At 39.6% G+C, this 22,659-nt stretch overlaps 1 protein-coding gene across 4 annotated transcripts in view; it reads right to left on the bottom strand.

The window, feature by feature from the left end:
• Positions 1–22,659, bottom strand: part of slka (STE20-like kinase a) — a 170,543-nt gene that overhangs the window by 11,644 nt on the left and 136,240 nt on the right. For 3 of the 4 annotated variants that reach the window (XM_060842164.1, XM_060842161.1, XM_060842165.1), the window contains 4 exons: positions 6,506–6,635; positions 6,291–6,415; positions 5,740–5,928; positions 2,218–2,343 (listed from right to left, as the gene is read on the bottom strand). In XM_060842164.1, coding sequence (XP_060698147.1) covers positions 2,218–2,343; positions 5,740–5,928; positions 6,291–6,415; positions 6,506–6,635 — 570 coding nt within the window. Of the gene's footprint in view, positions 1–2,217; positions 2,344–5,739; positions 5,929–6,290; positions 6,416–6,505; positions 6,636–11,346; positions 11,419–22,659 lie in introns of all 4 variants that reach the window. The other variant, XM_060842162.1, reaches the window with a different exon arrangement.

Raw genomic sequence — 22,659 nt, forward strand, 5'->3', positions numbered from 1 at the left:
AACCAATGTCCTGCACAACCGCAACATGACCTCCCAACTCCTGCTCACAATACTCTGACCAATAAAGGAAAGCATACCAACGTCGTCTTCACTATCCTATCTACCTCCGACTCGACTTCCAAGGAGCTGTGAACCTGCACTCCAAGGTCTCTTTGTTCAGCAACACTCTCTAGGACCTTACCATTAAGTGTATAAGGAGAAAGTGAGGAGAATGTTTCCTGAAGAAGGGCTTATGCCCAAAACGTCGATTCTCCTGTTCCTTTGATGCTGCCTGGCCTGCTGCACTTTTCCAGCAACATATTTTTAAGCATTAAGTTAGAAATCCTGCTAAGATTTGCTTTCCCAAAATGCAGCACTTTGTATTTATCTGAATTAAACTCCATCTGCCATTTCTCAGCCCATTGGCCCATCTGGTCCAGATCCTGTTGTAATCTGAGGTAACCCACTTCGCTGTCCACTACACCTCCAATTTTGGTGTCATCTGCAAACTTACTAACTGTACTTCTTATGCTCCCATCCAAATCATTTATATAAATGACGAAAGTAGAGGGCCCAGAACCGATCCTTGTGGCACTTTATTGGTCACAGGCCTCCAATCTGAAAAACAACCCTCTGCCACCACCCTCTGTCTTCTACCTTTGAGCCAGTTCTGTATTCAAATGGCTAGTTCTCCCTGTATGTCGAAAGCCTTACTGAAGTCCATATAGATCACATCTACTGCTCTGCCCTCATCATTCTTCTTTGTTACTTCCTCAAAAAAACTCAATCAAGTTTGAGAGACATGATTTCCCACGTACAAAGCCATGTTTGACTATCCCTAATCAGTCCTTGCCTTTCCAAATACATGTACATTCTGTCCCTCAGGATTCCCTCCAACAACTTGCCCACCACTGAGGTCAGGCTCACTGGTCTATAGTTCCCTGGCTTGTCTTTACCGCCCTTCTTAACCAGTGGCACCACGTTTGCCAACCTCCAGTCTTCCGGCACCTCACCTGCGACTACCGATAATCCAAATATCTCTGCAAGAGGCGCAGGAATCACTTCTCTAGCTTCCTGAAGAAGGGCTTATGCCCGAAATGTCAATTCTCCTTTGATGCTGCCTGACCTGCGCTTTTCCAGCAACACATTTTTAAGCTCTGATCCCCTGCATCTGCAGTTCTCACTTTCTTTCCACAGAGTTCTCAGGTACACTTGATCAGGTCCTGCGGATTTATCCACCTTTAACCATTTCAGCACTTCCTCCTCTGTAATCTAGACATTTTGAAAGATGTCACCATCTATTCCCCTACAGTCTATATCTTCCATATCCTTTTCCACAGTAAATACTGATGCAAAATATTCATTTAGGATCTCCCCCATTTTCTGTGGCTCCACACAAAGGCCGCCTTGCTGATCTTTGAGGGGCCCTATTCTCTCCCTAGTTACCCTTTTGTCCTTAATATATTTGTAAAACCCTTTGGATTCTCTTTAATTCTTTTTGCCAAAGCTATCTCAAGTCCCTGTTTTGCCCTCCTGATTTCCCTCTTAAGTATACTCGTCTAAGGATTCACTCGATTTGTCCTGATAATTACCTGACATATGCTTCCTCCTTTTTCTTAACCAAACCCTCAATTTCTTTAGTCATCCAGCATTCCCTATACCTCCAGCCTTCGCTTTCACCCTGACAGGAATATACTTTCTCTGGATTCTTTATCTAATTTCGGATGCTTCCCATTTTCCAGCCATCCCTTTACCTACGAACATCTGCCTCCAATCAGCTTTCGAAAGTTCTTGCTTAATACTGTCAAAATTGGCCTTTCTCCAATTTAGAACTTCAACTTTTAGATCTGGTCTATCCTTTGCCATCACTATTTTAAAACGAATAGAATTATGGATATACCACCATTAGGCAGCAAATATGGTCAGGTGCAAAAAACAGTAAATAAATTCATGACCACTTAATACATGCAGTGTACATAGTGCCACCATTAAATGGTCCCCAGACTGCCGAGTTGACCAAACAATTTTGTTTATTTTAGCAGGTAGAATATCTGCAACCATAAAATAATATAAATGCATATTTTTAATTATTAATAAACAAACTGCAAAATAAATTGCAATATAAATTATGCTTAATGAACTTCTGAGTTCTGCACAGTCCCCAGAAAAACTGGAAGGAACACTGGTTGGCAGTGCCTCTTGGATTAATTATGACACGTGTGCTATATGTAATTTTACCTGTAGCTGCTGCAATTCCCGAATATTGGCGTCACACTGGAGCTGAAGGTCTCTCATCTGATTTTCATGTTTCTGGTGCTGCTGTAGCCTTTCATTTTTCTGTCTCTTCTCCTCCTGGCTAGCAAACTGTCCAGATAAAGCACAGTGAGAATAATTGCTAGCTCGTAACTGATCAGGTAACTTGATTTGTTCAGTGAGTTAGTCAGAACAATTACAATTCAAACTTCTCCTAACTCTCTATGTTCACAGTAAGTTAGATTCCATGAGCTAGTTATTTTCCCTCTAACTGAAACTTGTATAGCTCATGTATGGAATAAGTGGATACCATCCTGCAGTATTAATACACTAAAGTGAAAGTGAATTTATAAAGACATAAAATTAATCAGTAGAATAGACAGAAAAATAGCTCTTGGCTTTCACCAATACTTGAACTTGTTTTCTAACAGCAATGTAACAATTTATTAAATGTTTAAAATCCATTAAGTAGATTTCAGATTAATGACACATAGTTACACACACAGCAACAGATCAAAAGTACAATAAAGAGAAATATATGCATTCCTTAATCTATTGTTTTTCAGAGGAGGCAGTGGCACAGTGGTAATGTCACAAGATTAGTAATTGAAATGGTCAAGCGAATGCTCTGGAGATATGCAAATTCTATTAATAAATTTGCAATTGAAAATAGTCTCCATAACTGTGAACATGAATTGATTGTTGTAAAATCTCCTTTAGGGAATATAGCTTACATACGACTCCAGCAATGTAGGACTACCTTCTGAAATAGACAAAAGGTGCAGGAATAGGCCATTCTGCCCTTCGAGCCTGCACCACCATTCAGTATGATCAATGCTGATCATGCTTAATCAGTATCCTGTTCATGCCTTATCTCCATAACCCTTGATTCCACAATCCTTGAGAGCTCTATCCAACTCTTTCTTAAATGAATCCAGAGACTGGGCCTCCACTCTCTGGGTGAAGAAGTTTCTCCTCATCTCTGTCCTAAGTGGTCTACCCCGTATTTTTAAGCTGTGTCCTCTGGTTCGGCACTCACCCATTAGCGGAAACATGTTTCCTGCCTCCAGAGTGTCCAATCCTTTATTAATCTTAAAAGTCTCAATCAGATTCCCCTCTCAGTCTTCTAAACTCAAGGGTATAACAAGCCCAGTTGCTCCAGTCTTTCAGTGTAAGGTAATCCTGCCATTCCAGGAATTGACCTCGTGAACCTACGCTGTACTCCCTCAATGTCTATTGGAGACCGGAACTGCACACAGTACTCCAGGTGTGGTCTCACCTGGGCCTTGTACAGCTGCAGAAGAACCTCTTTGCTTCTATACTCAATCCCTTGTTATGAAGGCCAGCATGATATTAGCCTTCTTCACTACCTGCTGTACCTGTATGCTTACCTTCATTGACTGGTGTACAAGAACACCCAGATCTCTCTGTACTGCCCCTTTACCTAAATTGATTCCATTTAGGTAGTAATCTGCCTTCCTGTTCTTGCCACCAACGTGGATAACCATACATTTATCCACATTAAACTGCATCTGCCATGCATCTGACCACTCACCTAACTTGTCCAGGTCACCCTGTAATCTCCTAACATCCTCATCACATTTCACCCTGTCACCCAGCTTAGTATCATCAGCAAATTTGCTAATGTTGTTACTAATACCATTTTCTATATCATTAACATTTTTGTAAAAAGCTGCAGTCCCAGTATTGATCCCTGCAGTACTCCACTGGTCACTGCCTGCCATTCCAAAATGGAGCCGTTTATCACTACTCTTTGTTTCTTATCAGCCAACCAACTTTAAATCCAAGTTAGTACTTTGCCCCCAATACCATGTGCCCTAATTTTGCTCATTAACCTCCTATGTGGGACTTTATCATAAGCTTTCTGAAAATCCAGGTACACTACATCTACTGGATTTCCCTCGTCCATCTTCAGAGTTACATCCTCAAAAAATTCCAGAAGATTAGTCAAGTATGGTCTACCAGGCTGATCAGTTCAAGGCCTATTAGGAATAGGCAACAAATGCCTTAGCACGATGCCCACATTCCAAAAAAAAGTTCAAAATAAAGGTCTCCAACAGCTCAAATTTAAAATTCTCATTCTTGTTTTTCAATCACTTCAAAACTGAACCCCACATTATCTTTGAAATCTCTTGATGCCTGGCAACCCTCCCATTTCCTGAACACACATTCCCTTTGATTTTTTCTCTCATGAATTCTCCCTTACCTTAACCAACCCTTTATCTGCATATTCAGCTTTAAAGATCCTATGCTCTGCAAATTCATTTTCACAGAATTGTTACAGCAAAGGAAGATGCCCTTCAGCCCATCATCTGCAATGGTTTGATTACCTAATGCCAATCTCCTGTCTTTTCCCCAAATAACTTTTAAAAAAATCATCCAACGCCGTCACTGAATGCCTTAATAGAACCTGCCTCTACCACATTTCCGGGCAGCATATTTAAAACTCTAACTACTACTTCTCACATCAAGCTTGTTTGCATGTATATCACTTTAAATCACTCTAACGTCTTTTTTTTCTGTTACAAGTGGGTACAGCTCTCCCTACCTATTTGATCCATCTTGCTCATAATTTTGAAAATCTCCTCTTAGCATTCTTCTTTCCAAGGAAAACAGTCCCACTTCTTTAATCTATCCTCATAACTGAAGTGTCTCATTCATAGAACCATTCTTGTAAATCTCTCCAATGAATTTGCATTGTTCCTGTAATGTAAAACCTACAACTGCACAATAGTCAAGCTGACATCTAATAAGTGTCTTATACAACCTCAACATCACCTCCTTGTTCTTGTACTCTATGCCCCTACTTATTAGGCCGAAAACACCATATGCTTTATTAATCTTATGTTTCACCTACCCTACTACCTTTTATGATCTGTGCACATGTACATCCTGGTCCCTCCATTTCTGCATCCAAAATGTGATCCATATCACGTCAGTTTTGCTCTAACACATTCTTACCAAATGCATTAAGCAAAAAGTCCTCTGGTCACCTGTGAATCTTTGACCTCATGCCCTCAGCCACTTCTCCTTTATTCCACATTGTAATTCTGACCTACTTTGTATCTCCCTTCTGCTCTATTATCTATTGTGCATTTGACAGGCTTAGAACATCCCAACAGCTTAGCTGTAATGACATATTTCTGAATGCTGTGATGTAGAAAAAAATGGAAGCCAATTTGCCAACTTAACAACAGCAACTTGTATCTTCAATGTAATAAGCCTCTCAAGTGCATCAGATGAAAACAAAATATGACAGTCACATAAGGAGATATTAGGTCAGCTGACCACAAGTTTAAGCAATTTTGTAAAATTCAAAAAAGTGAGAGGAGCAGAGTTGGAGAGAGTATTCCAGAACTCAGGGCGTAAATATGCTCTCAGTCCTTGATTCCTACAATCTTCCGTCATTATTTGTCCTGATCAATGTTTACTAAGAACTATGGTCAAAGAGGCAGGGAACAGACATTGTGGAGCAGCTGCCCTTACCTGTTTAATTTTCTCCCGGTCTTGTTCTGGTGAGCTTGAGGAGCCAATTCGCAGACTCTTTTTGAACATGGCCATGCGGGTCTTGGCTTCACTGCGCTGGATTTTGGGCAACCTGGCTCTCTCCTGAGTTTGTCGATTCTTCAGATCCTCGATAAGTCGCTGGTTGTATCTCTGCATCTGTTCCATTTCCTGTTAATGAAGAAAATACAGGCTATTGGCCAACAAGTCAAGTCAACACATGCACAAATATTCACTCCTTATTTGAAATGCTTTGATCTAACATTGTAGGGCAAATAAAGGACAGCTTTACAAATCATAAACACAGAGGCAAGAGATTGCACTAAAGGGAGAACAACAAGAACATAGAAAGAATGGAAAGAGCAACAAAAGGAGAAGGTATGTGTTCCTGCAGTGTAGGAGACCTACTCGGACAGTTAACACTTTCCAATAACTCCTCAGACCCTAACATTTGTACATTTGGCTCACTCTACTGACAAGTTATAGCTGTAGACAGTCATATAAATGCAATGAATAGCAGACTACATGCTGACCTTCTCATGCCTTTTTAAAAGTTGGTGCCTCTGCATGAAGTATTGATCTTTCAACTGCTGCTTGAGAAGTTGATGTTTTTCTTGCAGGTGCCGCTCCTCCAGTTCCCAAATTGCTGCCTCTCTGGCTAAAAAGAAAAGGCAAAAATACTGTTGTTGTCCCTCTATCACATCACACAAATTTGTTGCACACTTGTCCTCCCAGTGTTAGGTCTCACCTCTCATCAGCTGCTGTTTGTTGTTGAGACACTCGCGTTCAATGGTAGCAAGCTCCAGTTTGTGCTGATGGATAATTTTCTTCAATGCTCCATCCAACTCCTGCTGCTGCTTCTGGAGAAACTCCTGTTCCTAATGAGGGTCCATTGTGAGATGCACAGAGAATGATTGATAATACAAGCCACAAACTAGCTATATGGAATACACAGGCACAATATGCTTAAAACAGATGGTAGTTTATTGGTTATTAACAATGGGTAGAGTTACTTAACAGGTTAATTAATTCTATCCTAATTAAATGGAAAATGAATGGTCAATAAGCCAATCCCAAAAGGCAGAGGTTTAAAGAAATTGATAGAAAAATTAAAGAATTAAAAGTATTTTTATTCAGAAATGATGGGGTCTGGAACTCACTGCCTGGAAGGCAGCTAAGAGACAGAAATCCTCATCCTATTTAAAAAATACTCCGATGATCACTTGAAGTCCACAGCCTGCAAGTTGAAGAGCTGGAAAATGATCTTCAACAGGCTGGCATGCTTTTGACTGGTAAAAGCACAATGGGTTGAATGGTCTTTTCTATTTAGTGTATCTTTCATATTACCTATATTTCCACTATTTGGTAAGCTTATAAACTTGCAGTTTACCCACTACATACTAATGATGTTGCTGAGCTTATTTAGTGTACTGACCTCAAGGAAAAAAATCTAATTTATCCCACTATTCTTCAATATTGTGATAATTTGTTTTGCGTGAAACGACTATTCAGTTTCTCTGATGTATTTAGCCCCATGATATCTTTTGAGCAAAACTTACTTCTTCCAGATCCAATGTTAGAAAACTATGTAAAATTGTCGTAGTTCGTAGTTTTCATGACTTCAGTAATAGACAACACACAAATCTACTGCTCTGGTTTCCTGAAAAATCGAGTGATAAAATTCCCCCTGTTCATACTGTGGCTCCTAGCACAGGCACAAGAGACAAACGATGGGAGTTCCTGCCTTCACACACACAACGACAATGCTCACACAGGGGTGGGACAAGACATACCTGGATCCTTGTGAACAATTCAAGTTTGATACTGTGATACCATGCAAACATGAGCAATGGAAGGAAATCACTTTCCATGGAAATAGGGCCTGGTAAATGTGAATGGGCATAGTTGCTTGTACTACTACTAAAGTAAACGCAATGTGGCAGGGTCAGAAGTGCAAGTCTAATTTAATCAAAGACAGTTAATCACTCAAAACATTGTTCAACTCTCCATTCGTCTCTATAATAATGCCAATTTCTACTTGGCAATGAACCATCAACTGGGTTTCAACTATACTTTCAACAACTATACTAAAGGCGAGAGATATTAAAGTGTTATGTTGTATATCACAACTATACTAATTAAATCCTTGCTGAATTACTGTAAGATTTAGTAACTGTGAATACCAAGTTGTAAGTCATACAGCTGTATGTAACATCAAATCAAACTGATGCACAAACCATAGCCTTATGTTACAACATAAAAGAAAATCTGTGTACAACAGACCAAAAACTGAAGAATTTAAACTTACACATTGCTAATAGTGAAGGACAGGAACACCAGGTGCAGAGGGAGGGGATGCTGGGTTAGCAAGTTGTGTGTCGGGGGAGATGCTGGATCAGCAAATCTAGGGAGTACGTATGGTCAAGTCCAGGGTGGCGGACCACAGATTCAGCAGGTTACAGGGGCACCAGATCATGATGTCCCACAGTGTCAGCAGGCTAAACTGGAGAGAGCAGGATCAGCAGATTGGGGCATGCAGCTTCAAAAGGTCAAGATGGCATGGGGTCAAGACGTTGCGGGCAAAGGCTGAACCAACAGATTGGTGAGCAGGGTCCACAGATTGGATGGTGCAGGGTATACAAGTCAAGGGCACGTGTTCAACAAGTTGGAAGTGTGTACTACAAGGTCAGCACATTGGTGGGGGTGCATAGCAACAGAATCAGAACAAAGATTTGTAGGGGGACAGTTCTACAGAGATTCACAGTTATCAGGCCCAGAGAGATGAGTTGCAGGATAATCAAGCTGCAGGGAAGGCTTCAGGATCATCAGGCACTGAAATGAATTACAGAGCTACAAAGAGGGTAGTGAAGGATTTGTGAGGGGAGGTGCATTTGATGAGGCTGAGCCAACATTTATTGCTCGTCGCTGGTTGCCCTTGAGAAGGTGGTGATGAGCTGCCTTCTTGAACTGCTGCAGTCCAACAGCTTACTATTCAGACCTTGATACAAAAAGGGCGATATTACACGGATTGCCCGACACACTAAGTAATCTAATCTAATCTCAAACATCTTCAGCTCCAGAGAACATAAACTGCAGGAGGAAGTGGTCTTCATGACTGATAACCAACTGAGGGAAGTCCAAATCAATCCATGCACAATTGGAAACGCATCCTTTACAAAACACTATTTTGCTTTAGGAGGCCTGCATCATGGGTGCTCCTTTATCCCAATTCTAGGCAGAATCCATTCTTTCTGGGGTAGTTTTTGTTTATACAATTGCTTATAGTTCTTGCTGCTCCCCAGAAATCAAACAGAATAGGAATCTCTGCAATGCTTTGTGGTGTTAATCAATCTTTGCATAACCAGAAGAATCCACACATTTCTTGATTTAAGCAGCATCTTGACTTCATTTTTATATTTTCCATAAATCACCTAATCACTAAGGTGACACTGCATGCAAAAACAGCTGTGAATATCTATCCCACCAGATACTGAATTCACGCATAATCATTACTAAAATTGCCACATTGCTCCTTTTCTAGGAATAATGGGCATCATTTATAATTCTCTGAATCAAGTGCTGTGATGTGTGCTAAATTTTAAAGAGACCAATAAGTAGTTGACCTACAAAATGAAATAAATATTGAATGACTGTCCCATCTGCATATTGTTGGAAAAGACAATTGAGTGCAACAATGGAGTTGATAAAGAGAAACTGGCTGATTCAGTTTACTTGGATTTCCGAAAAGCATTTGCAATGTTTCACATTAAATCATGGATTTGAGGGTGATATCTAGCATGGATAAAGGACTGGATAACTAACATGATACAGAGATTCAAGTTAAGTTTTGGATTGACAAATTGTAACTTGTGAAGTGTAAGAGTGATCAGTGTGGCATTAAGTATTTTCAATTTCTGTTAATAAATTGCATGAAAGGACAGATTGTATTATTAACAAATTTGCTGATAGCAAGGTAGGTAGGAAACAAGTTAAGAGATGTCACAGACTGCAGAGGGATATAGTGAATGGTTGGAAGATAGGTGAGAGTAGAGTGAAATTTGGCAAAGCATGAGGGATTCCAAATGATAGGCTGAACAGAGACAGAACATTGCTTAAATTGAGTCAGATTGTTGCAGTTCAGAAAGATCTGGATGTCTTGTACATGAAACACAAAACGAACATGTGTACAAGAAGTAGTTAGGAAGGGAAATGGAATGTTGGCCTTTATTGCAGATAGTGGAAATTAAAGTTAGGAAAGTCTTGCTTAATAGAACACTAGCAAAACCAGAGCAGAGCAGAGTGTACTGTGTACAGTTTTGATCTCCTTATTCAAGGAGAGATATACTGTGTAAGTCCATTATAATATTGTTGCCTGGGTCCAGAAAATGGAACATAGTTATAGCTGAACCAGATAGGTGATGCTCCGCAGGAACAGAGAAAGAACCATGTGAGAAGCAAATTGAGGGGAAAGTCACAGCTGAGGGTACAGGACCAAGAAAGTCAAGTCAGACCAGAGTTAGGCTGAGGCTGGGGATTGTCAGTTGGATTGGGCTAGTTAGATTGACCTAACTTGGGAGCCATAAGAACCCAATGCTGTAAAATATATAGCATATTGATCAACATTGTATCAAACATCACTGTACTTGCTTTGGAAACAGTTCACAGAAAGTTCAGGAGGGTGATTCCTGGAAAGAAGGGATTGATCTGTGAGTAAAAATTGAACAGGTTGGTTCCCTTCTTATTGGAGTTTAGAAGAATAAGAATTGATTTTATTAAGAGAAAAGAAGATTCTGCAGTGCTTCACAGGGTAGCTGCTGAAAACACATTTCCCCTGGAGCAGCAGTCTGAAACAAGAGAATACAGTTTAAAAAATAAGGGGTCTCCTATTTAAAACTGAAGTTAACAGTTTCTCTGAATCTATTCAATTGAGAAGGAGCCTTCACAAAACACCACACTGCTTCAGGAGGCCTGTATCATGGGTGCTCCTGTGTACCAATTCCAGACAGAATCCTTTTCACTGGAATAGCATTTGTTTGTATAATGTTTTGTGGTTCTTACTGCTTTCCAAGTAAATATTTGCTCTGAAATTAAACATTTCCAAATATCTGATTGGATCATCCTTCTATATTCTAAACTCAAGATAATACAATCCAAGTTCATGTAACCTGTTCTCTTACTTTAAGTTTTTAACTCTTACAATTATAAAACTCTAATTCTACAATAGAAACACAACATTGTTGTAAAAGTGTTATAAGTTTCATATTCATTTGTACTGAATTATTGTCAGTCTAGGCTGTTGTGATATTCAATACGAGTTAAAATGAGGTTGATCCAAATCACAAACCAAATTCCAAGAGCATAACAACATTGTCTGCTCTCTCCTACCCAGAGGTATGCCTGAGTGCTCCCTCTTTTCATGATTTAGACTTGAGTTTCTAAAACAAAGAATCAGGTTCAACTGATGACAAACACCAGTACTTGGATTGATCAAATACTAAAACCCAAAACATGCTAAATGGTCCACTGCACACAGACAGACAGATAACACATGACAAACTCAAGAATCAGACAAAAGGGTGGAGGACTTACATCCTGAAGCTGTGCGTTGAACAAGGTACACGAAGATAACTGAAAAGATTGAATCATAACCTGGGCGACACCCTGTGGATCAGAATACAGTCGACTTCGCACATCAGCGAATAGACAAGGCAGCAGCAAAAATCACAACCAGACCATCCATCGCAATCAAACTGCTGGGTGCAGGTGGAAAGAAACACTGAGCAGCAAGCACAGCATTATTACAGAGAGTGAGGCAAAAAGAATGCCAAAGAAGGCAGACTAAAGCTTAGGCAAAGGGTCTCACCAATTCCTTAACCTGGCTTTTCTCTTTTCAGAAACTGATGAAGCTGCTGTGCATTTCCAGTTGTACAGACGGGAGGAAAGAAAGTATCTTGCAGTCACAGAGCAAAGGTTAGACAGCTTTCAGCAGGATTTGGTTACTGAGAGAGTGCAGCATGAGAGACACAGTGCGCCAGGCAGGTTTTGTACAATGAAACTTATTTGGCAGACAGTCAGCTAGTGTGACTGTCATCCATTAAATCATGAAAGAGCAAAAGGTGTATAATCCAATGGCAAATAAAGATGACAAAGAGATCAAAGCTGTAATTGAAGCCTAGTGATTATATTTGATGATATTAGCAGTTGATAACTAAATCCATGTTCCTCTCCATATTATCGTAACTCAGGAATTAACCAGCTCAAGTTTGCAAAAGGCTCTTGGCGTCTCATTAAGTGATCCCAGGCTCCAACGCTGTTACTATTAAAACCGAAAACATGATAAAACAATTGAAGATGCACCATACATCTTCTACGATCACTTAACTGAACATTGTCACAATCCCGATGGGAATCAAATGCTGGAAATCAAGCCTCACTAATTTCACAAGTTATCATAAGTGCAAAATTTGATCAATTTAGTTTCAAAGGTGGTTAATACCGTTCTGTGACAAGATAAATTCATTCACCCTCAGTCTTTGTACAGGATTTCTACAATTTCTTGACACCTATTTTCTCAAAATTTCAACCTATTCCAATATGCTTGCATTCGTCATAATGCATCTGCATTATTCTTTACAATGATGTGAACAATTCTGATATTATAAAGTTGAATTTTAAAAAATCAATAAAATAATCTCAGTTATAAATTTTTCAACAAAATTTAAGGAGTCATGGTCAGTGCACATTAATGTTTCTTGTGGCAGTGAAAGTTATAAACTTCAAATACTTAATAGCCAGTACCGCAGTCTCCTTTTTCATTGTAGAGTACTTCTTCACTTAATGAAGATGAAATAATACAGATAGAAACAGGCCCATTGGCCCAACATATCCATGCCAACCATGGCTCCATTCTAAATTAATACTATCTCCACGCATATGGTTTGTATTCCTCTATTCCCACCTTTTCATGTCTGCCTAAATGCATATTAAACGCTTATTATAGCTGCTTCCACCACCTCCCCTAGCAACATGTTCCCAGCATCTACCACCCTCTATAAAAATAGCTTACCTCACACATATGCTTTAAACTTTCCCAACCACAACTTAAGTCTAGTCCCCCTAATGTTTAACATTTCTATCCTGGGAAAAACACAACTGTCCACACCATCGATACCTCTCATAAATTTTATATACTGCTAAAATGTCACCCCTCATCTTCCGATGCTCTTGTGAAAACAGTCCAAGATGGTCCAACCCCTCCTTATTGTTACAACAATCTAATTCAGGCAACATCCTGATCAATCTCTTCTGCATTGTCTCCTAAATCTCCACATTTTTCCTATAAACAATCAGAACTGCACACAATGCTGCTGATGTGGCCTAACTATAGTTTCATACAGTTGCAACATGACTTCTCAACTTTTATACTCAATGTCCTGAGAAGTTAGTAATAACAATAATCAACATTCAGCTCCAGCCTCCCAGACTGCTTTGATCTACCACAATGCATTGTCATAAGAAATCCATGGCAGATGCCATCTCCCTGGCCCTGTGCTCACGCCTAAAACATCTGGGTAACAGGGACGCCTACATCAGACTCCTATTTATTGACTTTAACTACACCTTCAACATCATAATTCCAACCAAACACAACTCTGGAATCCAAGACTCTGCTCGTTCCTATGCAATTAATCCTTGACTTCTGATCCACAGATTGCAATCAGTAAGGATAGGCAACAACACCTCTTCCACAATAATTCTCAACACTAGTGCCCCACAAGATTGCATTCTCAGACCCCTACTATACTCCTTATACACTCACGACAGTGTGACCAAATTCTGCTCTAACTTAATTTACAAGTTTACTGATGACATCACCATAGTGGGTCAGATCTTCAATACAAGTCAGAGTATATGAAAAAGATAAACAACTTAGTGGCATGGTGTAAAAACAACAATCTCTCCCTTAGCATTAGCAAAATGAAGGAGCCAGTCAATGACTTCAGGAAGTAGAGTGGAGGAAGTACCTTGTCTGTATCAATTAGCTGAAGTGGAGATGGTGGAGAGCGTCAAGTTCCAAGGATTAAATATCACCAAAAATCTGTCCTGGTTCATCTGGGTTGACACTACAGTCAAGTAAGTACATCAACGTCTCAAAGCTAAATAAATTTGGCACGTCTACAATAAATTAACTATTTTTATAGCTGCACTATGGATAGCATCTATCCGGATGCTTGGTATGGCAACTGCTTTGCCCAAAACCACAAGAAATTATAGAGGTGTGAACACAGATCAGCCCATTATGCAATCCAGCCTTCTATCCATTCACTTGGTCTCTCCTTCCTGCTACCTCAGGAAAGCAACCAACATAATCAAAGACCCCTCCCACTCTGGTTATACTCTCTACCACCCTCTTCCAATGGGCAGAAGACACAAACATTTGAAAACATGTACCAACAAATTCAAGAACAAGGTAACCTCATTATCAGGCTTTTGAACTCTCTTGTCATTTACTGAGTTTATCTTTCTCTGCACCTTCTCTGTAGCCGTAACACTATATTCAGCACACTGTTCCATTACACTAACGTATTTTGTAAGATATGATTTGCCTGGATAGCACACAAAACAACATCTTTCATTGTATCTTGGTACATGTAACAATAATAAACAAATCAAAATTAAATATCAAATCAAAATCAATTGTCATTTTAAAAGGTTTAATGAAATTAGTGGCAATCTGTACTGGTTTTATTTGTCAGGCTTGCATTCAGCTTCTCAAGAGTTATTGGGCACTCTTTTGACTACATTACCTTTGCTGTTTTTGCAACAAATCTGTTAAGGTAGTACCACAGTGCTGAAGGTAGGTATAAATTCCCCATAAAAACCACACATCCCCAGAGGGTTTCACTGTTTAGCTTTGGGAATAAGAAGTTCTATCAGAACCTTCATTTTGGCTGTTCTTGGTAACATTTGCTCTACTTTGTGTTCCAGTTACGTTAATCTAAATTCTGGCAAGATTTATTACTAAGCCATATAAGCGTGTTCAAAGAAGCCTTCTAATTGTTTAACATGCTCTTCCCCAGATATATCAAAATATTGTCTAAGTAAACAAGGTTGGAACTTTTGTCCGAATGTATTAAAAAGTACATAAAATGACTTAATGTTTTCACAGTACTCTAATTGTAATTGTCCTCAAAGAACAAAGTGGGTTGTTATACCTTTAACTATAAAAGATATACTAATGTCCCACTTTGTTTTTCAATAAGGGTCATCCACAGTCTATCAAGATTTTCTAAGCCGTTCTTCAGAAAACTAATATTTGATTACATATTGAGGTTTTTCCACTACTCAACATGCGTAGAATATTCTACAGAAATGTAATATTTCCTTTTTAAGATCTGGCAAAGTAAAATGCCTGTTTGTAAATGCATGAGTTTTCTGTATTCCTACATGCCCTACCAAAGGAATTTCACGCAAAACACTCAGTATCTGGCCAGTACCACTATTTTTCTTCTTTACTCATTCATGGGATGAGGGCATCACTGGCTTGGCTACATTTATTTCCCATTCCTAATTAACAGTCAACCACATTGCAGTGGGTCTGGAGTCACATGTAGGCCAAACCAAGTAAAGATTGCACTTTCCTTCTCTAAAGGACATCAGTGAACCAGATGGGTTTTTCTCAATGTAGGAGTCTAATGATGACCATGAATCCAAATTCCAGATTTTTATGGAATTCAAATTCCACCATCTGCCATGGTGAGATTCAAACTTGGGTCCCAGAAAGTTTCTGGGTTAACAGCCTAGTGATAATACCACGTGACTATCTGCCTCCCCGATGAATAAACACCCATTTCTTATCTACACATCAATGAGGATGTCTCCACTTCCTCATTAGAATTCAATTCTTAACAACAGTAACACACCAGAACTCTTTCAGCTTCAACTTTACTATGAAGTATATTAACTTGTTAAAATCTAGATCTGTTTCTGACCTCAATTAAAGGTGGCATACTAAGCACTTCCTTTGAAATACCACCATCAACAAAAAACAGCAGCAGAAACTCTAACAGCTGCTTGTAGTATTACTTTTACTTTTGGTGACGGACTTTGTTTAGCCATTCTTCAGGTCACCATATGCGATGAAATACCTGAAACATGTTCCTGTAGTTGATCTGTCTCTTCAACTGTAGACAATGCTATAATGTTCACACCAGCCAAGTATTACATTGTATTAAATTAACTGTCCATGGATAATGACTCTTACTATATTGTTTCAGAAATCAGTCATAGAAACGCACAGCATGGAAACAGACCATTCAGTCCAACTTGTCCATGCCAACCAGATATCCCAATTTAATCTGGGATATCTGGTTGGCATGCACGAGTTGGACCGAAAGGTCTGTTTCCATTTGTCAGTACTTGGCCCATATCCCTCTAAATCATTTCTACTCATATACCCATCCAGATGCCTTTTAAATGTTATAATTGTACCAGCCTCCACCACTTCCTCTGGCAGCTCATTCCATACACGCACCACCCTCTGCGTAAAAAAGTTGCCCCTTAGGTCTCTTTTATATCTTTCCCCGCTCATCCTAAACCTATGCCCTCTAATTCTTGACTCTCCCACTCCAGAGAAAAGACTTTGTCAATCTTCCAGCAAAATGCATAAACTCTCACTTTCACACATTACATCAGCAACTTTTCTCCCCACTGTCCTAGCCTGTCGAAGGCCTTCTGCAGCTTCCCTGCTATCCTCCATCTATCTTTGTGTAATCTGCAGACTTAGCAACAAGGCCCTCAATTCCTTTGTCCAGATTGTGAATAGTTCGTGGTCCCAAAATTGACTCCTGTGGAACTCCACTCATCACCAGCTGCCATCCTGAAAAAGACCACTCTCTGCCTTCTGCCAGTCAGCCAATCCTCTATTCGTGCCAGTACCTTGCCCTAACTCCATGTGTTCTTATCTTATGTAGTAGCCTCTTGTATGGCACCTTATCAAAAGCCTTCTGGAAATCTAAATAGATCATGTACACTGAATCTCCTTTGTCCAACTTGCTCATTACCTCCTCGAAGAATTCCAACAGATTTGTCAGGCATAACCTCTTCTTGACAAAGCCATGCTGACTCAGCCCTATCACCTGATGAAGGAGTGTCGCTCTGAAAGCTAGTGTGCTTCCAATTAAACCTGTTGGACTATAACCTGGTGTTGTGTGATTTTTAACTATTTTACAATGCACTTCCATGTGCTCTACAATCTCATCCTTAATAATGGACTCCAAAATCTTACCAATGACTGAGGAGTTAATTCACCTAGCTTTTTCCCACACAAGATGATAGCTTGGAAAGGCAAGTCAGCTATTTGTTTTGCTACCTGCTGATCAGATAATGAATTGGCTCGGGTTCTCTCACCATAGGAAACAAATAACTGCCAAGATTTCCTATTTTGTTACGAAAGCAGCATAATAGATTAGAACTCTGTAAGTGTCTATATTGTTAGTGTCATATTCTAGTTGTGGCTTTGATGGGGCAAGTGACATTCGGAGTGCACTTTGTACCATAGAATGGTTTGTACTCTCCACTTATCCCATTAATAAAGTTTTGGCTTTCAATGCCCTTTCTAGAGGAAAAGCTGGGTTCCTCTCCAGCAGAAGAGTTTATGTAGCTTCTGAATTCCTTCATATAGTTGTAGGTTTAACTGTATGATATTCCCTTTGCAAAAAAAAATCTCTCATCTACCTCACTTTCCTTCACTCTCACCAGTGATTACATTTTTCATAACCTCAGTTAAAAGAAACCAATTTGATCTGAATTCCCTTTCAGTCTTATAAACCCAAGTACCATGGGGTTCTTGCACAACTTCTAACATTCTGAACAAAGTGTTCCAATTTCTGACAATGATAACATTGACAACCCATCTGATCTGAGGAAGAGGAGATCTTGGGGTATTCCCAGCAGTTCCTTCTCTACCTTGGTACTTGACTTGATTTCATTCTCCTACCTTCAATCCTTCTCAGATCTATGGCGTAATGGGAACAAACAATGTATATGGATAAGCTCAGGATCATCAGTGACTCCTGCTGCATGTCTCATAGTTTCTATACGCTGATCTTCCAACATGAGTTCGAATTGCTAAAGTAAGTGAGTTTTTAAATTCCTCTAAAAGAATAATCCCACCAAGAGCTTCATATGTATTGAATCCATTGGTCAAAAATACTTTGCTTTACCTCTTCAAATTTAATGTAAGTTTTTTCCAGGCTGTTCCCTTAAGTTTTCAAACGTTTGCCTGGAACTAACTCACATACATGCAGAATAGCAATTTTTGCATAATTCATAGGAACTGTTCTGACTGTGTTATGCAAATTTAAGTTGTTTTAACTGTCAATTTGCTTTGTATGTGCAAAGTCCAATTTTCCTTCGACCATTTAATTTGTTTTGCTCCCTTATTCAAATGGGATTTTAAAAAATTCCCCTTTTCCTCAAATTTTGGTTAGGCCTGTAAAAGGTTAGATATTTTGTTATTGTACTTTAGATAGTGGATTGGGTTTTCTTCATCAGAACCTTCTCTGACATCTGAGGCTATTTTCTTCAAGTGCAACTTTTTAAGCCAGAATTCTCTCTCTTATTTCTCTTTTCTTTCCCTTTGTAATGTAGTTTACAGCCTTTCAAATTCATTCTCTATCCTTCTCTCTGAAGTTCAAGTCTTTTAATTTCCATGCTTTGCAATTCCACTGTTTTATTTTTCTACCTCAAGCCGAATCATCTCTTGCCAGTAAAGCAGCTTGAACATGAAACTCAACTATAACTGCTTCCAATGACTCACTGCTGGGAGCACCTGGTCTCTCTTGTATTTCCGTAGATCCTTTAATGATCTCTTCCTTAGATTTTGCAAGGAATACCACCTTTAACTCCTTTGTCTATTCAATGGCTTTACCATTTGTGAAATCTCATAAATCACTTCATTTTCTCCGTCTGCAGGCTAGTTTTAGTTGCTTCCAATGCCATCTAATTTTACAGTAAAACCAGATATCTTGTCTTTTATCTTTGTCTAATCACACCATGACACCATGAACACGTTCAAAGATCCCACTGGGTTCTCAAATGTGCCAAGACTCTGAGTAGATAGTCGACTGGAAATCAAGCCCCACTATTTCACCAGCCATTACAAGTGTGAAATATCTCCAATTTAATCTCCAGGATGACTAACTGTGACCATTATCTAAAGAGAAAAACACTCACACCAGCTTTCATCAATTAAAAAAAACTTATTCTTTATAACAAACTTGATATGGAAACTTAAACCTCCCTTTAAATCCAAACCCACACAGAACAGATCAGAGATTAACAGGTTTTTTTTAGGAATATCAAAAATTGAAAACATACACACTAAAAGGCACAAAATCAGTGGCTAGGAGTCCAATCAATAATGGGAAATAACTTGTTTTTTTGGTCTTTTGGTGACGAAATCACATTGTTATAGACTGTGGTGATCTTCAATCCATAGCCTGGACAGTTGGACCTAGGTCTTGGCTTGTATTATAAGTTTTCTTTCTTCTTGCAAATCTTTGAGTGTTATTTATTTTACAGATAAAAAGAGTGCAATATCAATTACTGCAAGCTTTTTGCAGGTCATAGTTCTAACTAATGACTTCACTCAGTTCAGTGACAAACTGCCACTTGCATTCAATCCAAACCCCTTTGCTGGGCACCTGATGTTGGCATGTACAAAAAAAAGTTACAAAATTCTGCTCGTTTCATATGCTCTGAGAAAGCAATTACACAGTTTCAGTTTTCTTTCAAGTTATGAAAAAAAAGTCTGAACTTCCATTTTCTGGTTTATACTTCCAAATAAATTGTGTATAGTCCTTAAACAGAGTTACAGGACTAATTAAGGAGAATACATAGCACAGTAACAGGTCATTCAGCCTAATTAATCTGAAGAGAGAAAGAGAGTGACAAGACACTCAACTGTTTACACTATATATAAGATTTCCCCACATCGCATCTCAGGCTTTCAGCATATCTTTCTACTGTCAAACTAGAATCCTAGGCCAATCATCCCAGTCGCTCTATCAATAACCTTAACCTCTTTCATAAGGCCAGAAGTGGTAATATTAATTACCATTAATGACACTTCAGCTGCTGAAACAGTGCCCATGTTTCACAAGACCTAGATATCCAATAAAGGTCTGCTAAGTGGCAAATAAGATTTGCATTAGACAAGGAACAGTATCTCTTGGTGGCGATAGTAATCTAAACATCTCCCCTTAACATTTAACAGCATTGCTATTGCTGATTTCTATCCCTAACCCCTTCCAACCAACATCCCCCAATTATACAACTCAAGATATATCTGGACCATTAATATACTGTGACTATAACTTCAGGTCAGGAACTGAGAATTCTGCAGTAACTCATATCTTAAGTTCCCAAAAATATGTCTACCATCTAGAAGGCACAAGTCAAGATTAAAATCTCCAATTGCCTGGACATGTACAGTTCCAACAGCAGTAAAAGAGCTAGAACCCATTCAGAATACAGCAGTACATTTGATCAGTACTTTATCCACCATTTTAATCACTCACTCCCATCACCACTGACACATCATGGGAGTAGTTAGTACCATCTACAAAGCATACTGTAGTAATTCATCAAGGCTCCTCTGACAGCACTTTCCAAAGCCTCAAACAAGAACAGCAGACATGTGGGAAGACCATCTCATATCCATTTCCCTCCAAGTCGCATACTTCCTGATTCAGAACTGCTGTTCTTTGACTATTATTGGGCCATGGTGGCTCAGTGGTTAGCACTGCTCCCTCACAGTGCCAGGGACCTGGGTTCAATTCCTGTCTCAGGCAACTGTGTGTGGAGTTTGCACATTCTCCCAGTGTCTGAGTGGGTTTCCTTCAGGTACTCTGGTTTCCTCCCACCGTCCAAAGGTGCGCAGGTTAAGTGAATTGGCCATGGTAAATTGCCTGCAGTGTTAGGTCGGGGTAAACGTAGGGGAATGGATCTGGGTGGATTGCTCTTCGGAGGATCGCAAAGGACTTTTTGGGCTGAAGGGCCTGTTTCCACACTGTAGTGAATCTAATCTAAACAAAATCCTGGAACTTCCTTCATTCACATTGTGAATGCACCTATATCCTATGGATGCACACATTTAATGAAGTGGATCACCATCAGCTTCTCAAGGGATAAGCACAGATATAAGCAAATAAAAGTAGACAATGCTGTCAAAAAATTCATTTCTTAATTGATATGTGATCAATAGTAAAGCTTCTGGAAAAATAAAGGTGATACATTTATAGTGCACCAAACAGTTTCATTAATATTAAGATATCCATACTTACAATCTCAAATTGGAAATTAAATTTGTTGCCAACAATAAAATTGGATTAAGTTGGATAACAGTGATGGAGATTCTACTATTCTTTATCTTTTTTTTTGCTAATGTCTCTTAATTAAACTTAAAAATAAGCCATTAAGCATTAAGTTAGCCTGCAGCAGTGTTTTGTAGAGGAATACGACAGTGCTATTTTCTGGGTCTGTAGATTGGAAGAAGCAAAAATTACCTTTAGTAGAGTGATAAGTTCTTCTTGTCAAATGTGGGAATTTAGGGACAGTGTGAGGATTATATCTGTAATAAATGCAGTTGGTTGCGAATCCTATCAGATCGAATGAATTGATTGGCGAAACAGTTAGAGGCAAATGATGAATTTACAATAGCAAGGGGAGGTGATGGATGGCAGTTATAGGAAGGCAAAAAAGTTGCAGATACAGTCACATAGATGGGTTAGCTCTAGTAAAGGTAAGAGAGGTAGGCAGGTAGTGGAGGAGTGTTCTGTGGCTATCCCCATTTCAAACAAGCATGTTGTTTTGGAAAATGTTGGGTGTGATGGATTCTCAGGGGAAAGTAACAAAAACAGCCAAGTTTCTGGTATTTAGACTGGCTCTAATGCCATGAGGGGTACGTTGGGTTCCAAGAGATCAATTGTAAGGGGACTCCCTAGTCAGAGGCACAAATAGATGTTTCTGTGGCCAGCAGCGAAAAATCAGAATGGTACATTGCCTCCCTGGTGCCAGGATCAAGGATGTCTCAGAGACAGTGCAGAATGTTATCAAGGGGGAAGAGGGACCAGCAGGAGGTCATTGTACACATTGGAACCAATGACATAGGAAGGGAAAAGGATGAGATTCTGAAGGGAGATTACAGAGAGTTAGGCAAGATTTTAAAAAGGAGATCCTCGAGAGTCGTAATATCTCGATTACTTCTGGTGCTGCGAGCTAGTGAGGATAAGAATAGGAGGATAGAGCAGATGAATGTATGGCTGAAGAGCTGGTGTATGGGAGAAGGATTCACATTTTTGGATCATTGGAATCTCTTCTGGGGTAGAAGTGACCTGTACAAGAAGGACAGATTGCACCTGAATTGGAAGGGGACAAACATACTGGCAGGCAGATTTGCTAGAGCTACTCAGAAGGATTTCAACTGCTAAGGTTGTGGGGGGCGGGGCAGGGTGTGTGTGTGTCTGTGTCTCCGACCCAGGGAGATAGTGAGGAAAGAAATCAATCTGAAACTGGTACAGTTGAGAAAAGAAGACAGTTAAATAGTCGGGCCCCCTAGTCAGGAACAAAGCAGAGAACAAGGTAGGACTGATAAATTAAACTGCACTTATTTCATCGCAAGAGGCCTAACAGGGAAGGCAGATGAACTCAGGGAATCATTAAGAACATGGGACTGGGATATCATAGCCATTACAGAAACGTGGCTCAGGGATGGACAGGACTTGCAGCTTAATGTTCCAGGATACAAATGCTACAGGGAGGACAGAAAGGGAGGCAAGAGAGGAGAGGGAGTGGAGTTACTGTACTGAGAGTGGATATTCCCGGAAATACATCCAGGGA

The sequence above is a fragment of the Hemiscyllium ocellatum genome, chromosome 22 (assembly GCF_020745735.1).
Source record: "Hemiscyllium ocellatum isolate sHemOce1 chromosome 22, sHemOce1.pat.X.cur, whole genome shotgun sequence".
NCBI classification, from domain to species: Eukaryota; Metazoa; Chordata; class Chondrichthyes; order Orectolobiformes; family Hemiscylliidae; genus Hemiscyllium; species Hemiscyllium ocellatum.